Source organism: Suricata suricatta, chromosome 1 (assembly GCF_006229205.1).
Source record: "Suricata suricatta isolate VVHF042 chromosome 1, meerkat_22Aug2017_6uvM2_HiC, whole genome shotgun sequence".
NCBI lineage: Eukaryota > Metazoa > Chordata > Mammalia > Carnivora > Herpestidae > Suricata > Suricata suricatta.
Window position 1 is genome coordinate 34,136,498 of NC_043700.1, and position 10,531 is coordinate 34,147,028.

General features: G+C 35.4%; 1 protein-coding gene across 2 annotated transcripts in view; it reads left to right on the top strand.

Moving 5' to 3' along the window:
- Positions 1–10,531, top strand: part of LOC115290778 (disintegrin and metalloproteinase domain-containing protein 5-like) — a 110,433-nt gene that overhangs the window by 69,460 nt on the left and 30,442 nt on the right. For both annotated transcript variants that reach the window (XM_029938612.1, XM_029938637.1), the window contains exons 15-16: positions 6,372–6,462; positions 6,978–7,197. In XM_029938612.1, coding sequence (XP_029794472.1) covers positions 6,372–6,462; positions 6,978–7,197 — 311 coding nt within the window. The remainder of the gene's footprint in view (positions 1–6,371; positions 6,463–6,977; positions 7,198–10,531) is intronic.

Consider the following 10,531-nt stretch of genomic DNA (forward strand, 5'->3'; position numbering starts at 1 on the left):
GTTTGAGAAGAATGGCTATGAGCTCTGCTTTAAATGTCTGGTAGAATTCCCTTGGGAAGGCATCTGGCCCTGGGCTCTTATTCATTGGGAGATTTTTGATAACGGATTCGATTTCTTCACTGGTTATCGGTCTATTCATGCTTTCTATCTTCGTTTGAATTTTGGCAGTGCATGTGCATTTAGGAATTTGTCCATTTCTTCTGTGTTGTCCATTTTGTTGGAATATAGTTTTTCATAGTAATCTCTGATGATTGCTTGTATTTCTAAGGGATTGGTTGTAACAGATCCTTTTTCATTCATGATTTTGTCTATCTGGGTGCTCTCTCTTTTCTTTCTATGGAGCGTGGCTAGAGGTTTATCAATTTGGTTTACTTTTTCAAAGAACCAGCTCTTGGTTTCATTGATCTGCTTGACTGTTTTTGTGGATTCTATATTGTTTATTTCTGCCCTGATCTTTATTATTTCTTTCTTCTGCTAGGTTTGGGATGCTTTTGCTTCTTCCTTTCTAGTTCCAGTAGGTGTGCTGTTAAATTTTGAATTTGCACTTTTTCTAGTTTGTTGAGATTGCCCTGGATTGCAATATACTTTCTCATAGGACTGCCTTTGCTGCGTTCCAGAGATTTTGGATTGTTGTATTTTCGTTTTCCTTGGTTTCCATATATTTTTAAATTTCTTCTCTAATTGCCTGATTAGCCCAATCATTCTTTAGTAGGGTGGTTTTTAACCTCCACATTTTTGGAGGTTTTCCAGACTGTTTCCTGTGGCTATGAGCGTGTTCAGTTTCTCTTTCTCTTTCCTTTGTTTTCAGGGCCTCCACATGCTTTCCTCATGTTGGGCTGGGGCTCCCACCTCCCCTGCCCCTTTTGTGCTGGCCCGTTTTCCAGTCTCCCCAGTTTGCACTCACTTACTCAGGCATCTTTGAGGTTGTCTTTTTTCTGGAGTCTGTGTTTTTTCCATCCACTCTTGCAGATGAGAGTAATGTCCTTCTCAGTTTGATAGATGGGGCAGACGAAGTTTACAGAGCTCCCTTCCTCTCCGCCATCTTGGCTCCTCTGATTTTTAAAATAATTTTAAAATTATACATAACTAAACCTATAAAAAGGGTGAAGTAGATGAACATTGGCATCCTTCCTGTTTTTAAAATTCAGTAATTCTTTGTTTTTAAGATTTTATTTTTTATTTTAAGAAAGAGAGTGTGAGGATGGGAGAGGGGTAGGCGGAGAGAGGGAGGATCTTAAGTAGTTTCTGTATTCATCATGGAGCCATATGTGGGGCTCAATCCTGTGACCCTGAGATCATGATCTGAACTGATATCAAGAGTCAACTTGATAAACTGAACTGACTGAGCCACGCAAGTGTCCCAATAATTCTTGTTTTTATTGAAGTATAGTTGGCACATAATGTTACAGTAGTTTCAGATGTACAACATAATAATTCAACAACTCTATGCATTATGCTGCTCACCATAAGTGTAGCTACCATCTGTCAACATACAACACTATTACAATATCATTGACTAATTTTCTATGTTGTACTTTTTACCCTAATGACTTATTCATTCAATAACTGGAAGCCTTTATCTCCCATTACTGTTCACCCATTTGCCCTTCTCCCACACCTCTCGCCCAGCAACCATTAGTTTATTCTTTGTATTTATGGGTCTGTTTCTGCTTTTTGTTTTTGCTTTTTGTTCATATGTTTTGTCTTAGATTTCACAATTAAGTGAAATCATATGGTACTTGTTTTTCTCTTTCTGACTCATTTTACTTAGCATAATCCCCTCTGGCCCATAAATTTTGTCACAGATGTTCATATCTAATTGTTTTTTTATGGCTGAGTAATGTTCCAGTGTGTGTGTGTGTGTGTGTGTGTGTGTGTGTGTGTGTGTATAAAGAATATTACATCTTCTTTAACCATTCATGTATTGATGGATGATTGGGTTGCTTCCATATTTTGTCTACCATAAATAGTGCCGCAGTCAACATAGAGATGCATGTATCTTTTTGAATTATGTTTTTTCTTTGTGTGTTTTTTTTTTGGATATGCACCCAATAATAGAATTACTGAATCATATGATATTTCTATTTTTAATTTTTTGAGGCACTTTCATACTGTTTTCAACAGTGGCTATACCAATTTACATTCCCACCAAAGGTGCACAAGGGTTCCTGTTTCTTTACATCCTTGTCTTTAATGGTCTTTTTGATTCTATCCATTCTGAGAGGTATGGGTGATGTCTCAGTTTGTTTTTTATTTGCATTTTTCTGATGGTTAGTGATGAGTATCTTTAAAGTGTCTGTTGGGTATCTAGATGTCTTCTTTGGAAAATGTCTATTTAGGTCGTCTGTCCACATTTTAAATTGGATTGTTTGTTTATTTTTGGTGTTGAGTTGCATAAATTCTTTACATAATTTGGAGCTTAACTCTTTATTGGGTATATCATTTGCAAATATCTTCTCCTGTTTAGTAGATTGCCTTTTTGCTTTGTTGATGGTTTCCTTTGCTGTGCAAAAGCATTTTATTTTAATGTAGTCCTAATAGTTTATATTTGATTTTGTTTTTCTTGCCTGAAAAGACATATTTAGAAAAATGCTGCTATGACTGATGTCAAAGAAATTATTGCCTGTGTTTTTTTCTGGGAGTTTTATGGTTTTGTGCCTTGCATTAGGTCTTTAATCCATTTTGAGGGGTTTTTTTGTGAATCATGTGAGAGAGTGGGCCAGTTTTATTCTTTCTCATGTAGTAGTCCAGTTTTTCCAGCACTATTTATTGAAGAGTCTGCCTTTTCCCATGTATATTCTTGTCTCTTTTGTCCTAGATTAATTGACAGTGTGTGTGTGGGCTGATTTATGGTCTCTGGATTATGTTCTCTTGATCTATGTGTCTGTTTTTGTTCCAGTACCACATTGTTTTGATTACTACAGATTTGCAGCATATCTTGAAACCTGGGATTATGATATCTCTAGCGTTGTTCTTTTTCAACATCGCTTTGGCTGTTTGAAGTCTTTCATGATCCATAAAACTTTTAATATTATTTGTTCTATTTCTGTGAAAATGCTGTTGGATTTTTGATAAGATTGCACTGACGGTGTAGATTGCTTTGGGTAGTATGAAAATTTTAACAATAGTGATTCTTCCATTCCATGAGCATGGAATCTTTCATTAGTTTGTGTCATTCTCAACTTCTTTCATCACCGTTTTAGTTTTCAGAGTACAGATGTTTCACCTTCTTGTTTACGTTTATACCTAGGGTTTTTTTTTTTTTGGTGCAATTATAAATTGGGTTGTTTTGTTAATTTCTCTTATACTTCATTGTGTGTGTACAGGCACATGCAAATTTTGCATATTGATTTTATATCATGCAACTTTTCTGAACTTATTATTGCTTCTAATAGTTTTTCTGTGGAGTCTTTAGGCTGTTCTATATATAGTATCATATCCTCTGCAAATAGTGACTGTTTTACTTCTTCCTTACCAATTTGAATATCTTGTATTTCTTTTTCTTGTTTAATCACTGTAGCTAGAATTTCCTGTACTAAGTTGAATAAAAATGGTGAGAGTGGACATACTTGTCTTGTTCCTGATCTTAGAGGAAAAGGGTCATTTTTCACCATTGGGTCTGTGTTAGCTGTGGGTTTTTCAGATGTGAGCTTTATAATGTTGAGGTATATTCCTTCTGAACCCACTTTGTTGAGATTTATCATAAAAAGTTATTGAATTTTGTCAAATGCTTTTTCTGCATTTGATGAATGATCATATGGTTTTTCCCCTCATTTTGTTAATGTGGTGTATCACGTTGATTGATTGGTAAATATTGAACCATCCCTGACTGCATCCCCAGAATAAATCCCACTGGATTGTGGTGAATGATTCTCGTATATTGTTAAATGTGATTTGCTGATATTTATTGAGGATTTTGCATGTATATCCCTTAGAGATATTGACCTGTAGTTTTCCTTTTTGTAGTGTGTTTGTGTGGTTTTAGTATTAAGCCGATGCTGGTTGCATAGAGTATTTGAAGATTTCTATATTCTTATATTTTTTGGAGGTTTGAGGAGAATAGATGTTAATTCTACTTTAAATGGTTAGTAGAATTCTAGTCCTCAACTTTTGTTTTTTGGTAGTTTTTTGAGTACTGATTTCATTACTAGTTATTGGTGTGTTCAGAGTTTCTATTTCATCTTTAAAAAAATTTTTTAAAGAGAGAGTATACATGAACAGGGGAGAGGGGGCAGAGAGGAGAGAGGAGAGAGAGAGAGGAGAGGAGAGGGGAGAGAGAGAGAGAGAGAGAGAGAGAGAGAGAGAGAGAGAGAATCTTAAGCAGGCTCCATGCTCAATGTGGAGCCCAACGTGGGGCTCGATCCCATGACCTTGAATTACAATCCAAGCCAAAAATAAGAATCACTCACCTTACTGAGGTGCCCTTAAATTTTCTGTTTCCTCTTGGTCCACTATTGGAAGGTTGTATGTTTCTAAGAATTTAGTTTTTCCTGGGTTTTCTAATTTGTTGGCATATAATTTTTCATAGTAGTCTCTTTGTATTTCTGTGATATTAATTGTTATTTCTACTCTTTCATTCTGATTTTATTTCTTTGAGTCTTCTCTCATTTTTTTCTTGATGAGTCTGGCTAAAGGTTTATCAATTTTGTTTATCTTTTTAAAGAACCAACCAGCTCTTAGTTTCATTGATGTTTTCTGTTGTTTTTGTTAATTTTTAAAAATTTATTTCTACTTTGATCTTTTGTCTTTACTTCCTTCAGTTGACCTTGGTCTTTGTTCTTGTAAGCTGAAGTGGGTGAAAACCTAGTGGGGGTGGGGTCCCAAGGCTCTTTGCACAGAGTGCAGAGCTAAAGCTGAGGTGAATGAAGGTCACATTGTCCCAAGGCACTCCATGCACAGGGTATCCTGTCAAGGTAGCTAAAGCAAGGCAGGGCATGGGCGGGGGCTTCCCAGGGCACTGTGTGCAGGGGTTGTTCTTGTGGGGTGGCTGGAGCTGAAGTAGGTGTGAGCTGGGAAGTCCCAGGACATTCTGAGCTAGGGTGGCCCAGCAAGCCATCTATAGCTACGATGGTATGGGCCTGGTGTGTTCCCGGGTGCTTTGCACCTATGTCAGTTGATCAAGATGATTGGAGATGTAGTGAATAGAGACCAGGGGTGCCTTGGTGTGGCTTGGGCTACCTTTGTGGGATTGCTGGGGATGGCATGGGCTAGGAGACCTGGGACTCACTGAGGTAGTAGACCAGCTGGGGCACCCAGGCCCCTTTCCTGTCCATACTATCAAGGTGTAAAGGGGATGCAAATCATGGTTCTTGCCAGCCCCTCCAGCTCAAAGAAAGTTCTAGTAGATTCCTTGCCATGAGGCAAGATTCTAAGTCTAGTTGTTTTATACTCTAGCTGCTCTCTTAAACCACAGCTTTTTACCTGTGCTGACAGGGTCCATGGCTAGTATGGGCTAACGTCCCATGTCTCACTGAAGAAGCTGGCATCAGGACACTGCTCCCACCTATGCTATCAAGATGGAGGGAGCGTGGCAGCCCCTCTGACCACAGAGAGTTCCAGCAGCTCTTCCAGCATTTGGCAGAGTTCTAGGACTGGATCTTTTATATTTTAGTTGCTCTTTTAAATTGCAGCTTTTTCCCCTGTGACTTCAGGGCAGATGAATCTGCTCATGGTCCCTCCGTCTTATCCCTCCCCACTGGAGCATCAAGGGTAGAAGTTTCCTTTGTTACCATGTCTCAGCACCTCTCTTGCGATTCTCTTTATGGTCTTTCTGTCTTTCATTGTGTAGAAGCCATTCAGTCAGTACTCAATTCTTCAGGAGGAATTTCTCTATAAATAGATGTAAATAGGTTTGGTGTGTCCATGGAAGGAGGAGAATTCAGGGTCTTCCTACATCGCCTTCTGTGACTGGAACCCTTCAAAATTCTTTTTTTCATGATTGTTAGGATACTAGGAAACAGAGACAAGGGCTCAAGTGTGGAAGAAGAAGAGTTAAGTAAAATGCTCTTTGGGTTTCTTATCACTATTGCATTATAGATACTCTTTCTCTCTTGTTTTTTCATATTGGGTAGGAAACTAAGAAAGTAAATAAATTAGAGGACAAACAGAGAGCTATGGCTATATATATTTCTAATAATATAACACCATTTGAATAATTTTGCTGTTTATTTTCTGTTTGGTGCAGAACAAAGTCTATAGGTTTAAAGTGAGGAGCTCTCTTTTTAATCAGATCTACCCCAGCAACTTTTTAATGCTACATAATCATAAGCCTTCTTAGGTACCACATTATAATTTCCAAGGTGATTTTATTATTTCTATAATGATTATTGGAATTATGTATTGTAATTTACTTAAGTTTTTTTTTCTTTCAGCTTCTAGAGGTGCTCCATTTGCTTGTTATGATGAAGTAAACTCAAGAGGAGACAGATATGGAAACTGTGGAAAATTTTATTGTAACTATGCGTATGTATTTAGAAAATTATAATTTTGTTTGGGCTGTTATTTATGTATTGCCAAGATCCTAGAATGTGTATGCTAATATATCTCAGATCTTACTATATGGCATTTTATCACACATTTCTTTGTTTTGTGTACTGAGCTGAACAATATTACCAATTGCCTACAAATAACATGTGTTCAGTGCCCATAATGTTATAACAATAACATTTGTAGTGAGAATTATTTACCCCATTTTACTAATGAAAGAATTGAAAACTAGTGATAATTTGCTCAAATTTCAGAAGCTAACATAAGACAGATCAGGGCTGTCAGGCTGCAAAAATAATTAATTTTTCCCTTGCCACATAGCCTCACAAAACAAAAAGAGTCACATCATACATAAGTCAGTGTGCCCAAAAAATTTGCCGAGAGAAAATTGTTGAGATCTGGAGTTAAATTAGTAAGACACTTTTTAAAAAACTTAGATATATCTATGTTATTTCAGTAAAGAGAATTTTTTTTCTGCCTTATGCTTCTAGTAATCTTCTATGTGGAAAATTAGTTTGTGCTTGGCCACACAAAGCATTAGTATCACGTGCAAATTTATCTGTGATTTACACACATGTACGAGAGGAAATGTGTGTATCTACATACCGAACCAGTGAAAGGATACCTAGAAATACATTGACAACAATTGAAACTCCTGAAGAAAGAGATGATACATTTGTAGAAGATGGCACCGTGTGTGGCCCTGATATGGTAATTAGAACTACAAAATTTCAAGTGTTTTAAGAATATTTTTTATAGTTGAACTCATTTTGAACATACACCAAACAATTTATTTTTAAACAGGCCTATTGAGATATTATTTACCGTAAAAGTTACCCATGATGTGTACAAATCTTTGCTTTTGATATATGTATGGAATTGTACAACCATCACCACATCCAGTTTTAGAACATACCATTACGTCCCCAAATTTCCCTCTTGCCCACCTTTCCCCATAAGCAGCACATCCAATTTTCCCAGTTACTAATATTAACAATAATATGGTACATTTGTTATAATCAATGAAATGTTGATACATTATTATTAAATAAATTCCATACTTCATTCAGATTTCTTTTACCTAATGTCTTTTCCAGGATTCTACCCATAATACCACATTACAATTATTAGTTATGTATCATTAGGCTTCTCTTGACAGTGACAGTTTCTCATAGTTTCTTTGTTTTTGATGACCTTGACAGTTTTGAGGAGAATTGGTCAGATACTCTCTGTAGAATGTCCCTTAAATTGAGATTTGTCTGATGTTTCTCTTATGATTAGGCTTGGGAGGAAGACCCAGAGGTAAAGTGCCCTTTCATCATATCATTATCAAATGTACATACTTGTTGATGTTAACCTTGATGACCTGCCTGAGGTAATGTTTGTCAGATTTCTCACTGTAAAGTTACTCTTTAGTTCTCTTTCCATGTTGTAATTACTTGAAAGAAGTTACTGTGCATAGTCATACTTCAAGAGTAGGAAGTTATGTTTCACCTTCTTGGGAACTCAATAGCTACATAAATTATTTTGAATTTCTCTTCACTGAAGGTTTGTATATCCTTCTCCATTTATTTATTCAGTCATTTATTTGTAAGAGTATAGACCCATGGATATTTATGTTAGAGTCTGGGTTATAATCCAATACTACTATATTTCATTGTTTCTAGCTTTGGCCATTGGGAGTTCTTTCAGTTGACTCATGTGTCTCTTTGACAAACTATTAACATTGTGAGTTTTTTTGTTGTTGTTATTCTTTTTGAGTGCTTCCTTACTTTCCGGGATCACAGATGTTCCACATTCATGTTGTATGTTTCTTTCCCTAGTTCCTAATATCAGCCATTCTCTAAAAAGCTCTGGTTCATTTGAATGGGAAATGGTATTTCAGTACCAACATCTAGATATTAATTGTGCTTTTTGCTACTGGAGTGTCACTGCTTCTGGTCCCATCAACAGACAGAGCTAGAAAATCTACATCTTTATAATATTCATGTATATGTAAACATATAGATAAATATACATGAATATATGGTATATGTATACATGTATATATATTTCCATATATATCTACATTAAAAAGAACGAGGTAAAAATTATACTTTCAAATTAAATCCACAATATAGGGTTCATTCTATCCTCCTACTTTTTCATATTTGTGACTGTTAAAAAAAAACAACAAAAGAAATAATAAATTTATTCAAGAATTATTTGGGTTAATCCATTTTTCCTATGAGATGTAGTTAGATTATTTAGTTGAAAGACGTACCCTTTGGGATATTCCCCTGTCCTTCTTCATTTTATTTTATTTTAGGTTTGATATGTGAAATATAAAATGATTTTTAATATTCAGAACTATATATGATTATACTCAGAGAATTATTATTGTTTTAACCTTCTACTCCATTCCCATCCCTGCAAACTTTCTATTGCATTCCCATCACTCTCCCCTACTCCCAACAGAAAAACAATTAGATTTTATTATTTGTTTCTATTATCTTACTTTTTATTTAGTTTCTAGTTATCTTACCCTTTAGTTTTTGCACAGTGGAGCTGATATGTGCATTTTTATATCTCCTTTGTTAAACAAAAAGTAGTATACTATATATTCTTTTTTACTTTTTTTTTTCTTTTGCTTAACACATTTTGTTGGAATTAATCAGTTCTAGAGTGCTTCCTCATTCTATTTTCTGGCTGAATTTTATTTGATTTATTAAATCTAATGCAATTTTAAAATTTATGAAATAATACAGATATCAAAAATGACTTGAAAATAGAGAAGAGGAAAAAAACATTCATACTATCTTCACCTAGAGATAAATTCTCTTTATAGTTCACAACATATATTTTCAGTATTTTTGGTGTTTATAACATCTTTTCAATGTTTTAATAATAGAAAATTAATAGAAATATAAATTATAAAGGTAATATATTGTAGAATAATTTTTGAAATGGTGAAAAATATTAAGAAGGATACTATTACACAGAATCCATTTACTTAGAATTAGCCACAGTTATTGGTGGTCTTTTTTTTTAATTAAACTTTTTATTTTGAAATGATTACACTTTAATGGAAAGTAAAAATAGTACAGAGAGGCTCTGTCTACTCTTCACCTAGATTGTCTTAATACATTTACCCTGTATGATATAAAAAAGGAAATTGGTTTTGGTATTATTTCAATTTCATCTCTTTTTATATGAATGTGTGTGTGTGTGTGTGCACGCACATGCACGTGTGTGTGTAGTTCTGTGCCATTCTATAGCATGTGTAATTTCATGGAACCATCACAAAAATGGAACTCTCTCATGGCTTTACTGTATAGTCATACCTCTCCCCTGTATCCCTAGTCCCTCATTCTAATCAATTCTCTCTATCTCTATAATTCTGTCATTTGGAGAATGTTATAATCTTGGAATCATGTAGTAACCTGTAGAGATTAGTTTTTGTCACCCAGGATAATATCCTTGAAATCTATTTAGGAGGCTGTATGTGTAAGTAGTTTGTTCATATTTAGTGCTGAGTAATATTCCATTGTATAAATGTACTACAGTTTGCTTAACTATTCATTTTTTTTTTCAGTAGGAAATTTTTTGGTATTTTTTTAAAAGTAGTTTATTGTCAAATTAGTTTCCATACAACACCCAGTGCTCTTCCCCACAAGTACCCTCCTCCATCACCTCCACCTCTTTCCCTCCCTCCCCCTTCAGCCCTCAGTTCATTTTCAGTATTCAGTAGTCTCTCAAATTTTGCATCCCTCTCTCTCCCCAACTCTTTTTCCATCTTCCCCTCCCCCTGGTCCTCCATTAGGCTTCTCCTGCTCTCCTGTTAGACCTATGAGTGCAAACATATGGTATCTGTCTTTCTCTGCCTGACTTATTTCGCTTAGCATGACACCATCGAGGTCCATCCACTTTTCTACAAATGGCCATATTTCATCCTTTCTCATTGCCATGTAGTACTCCATTGTATATATAGACCACATCTTCTTGATCCACTCATCAGGTGATGGACATTTAGGCTCTTTCCATGTTTTGGCTATTGTTTTTTTTT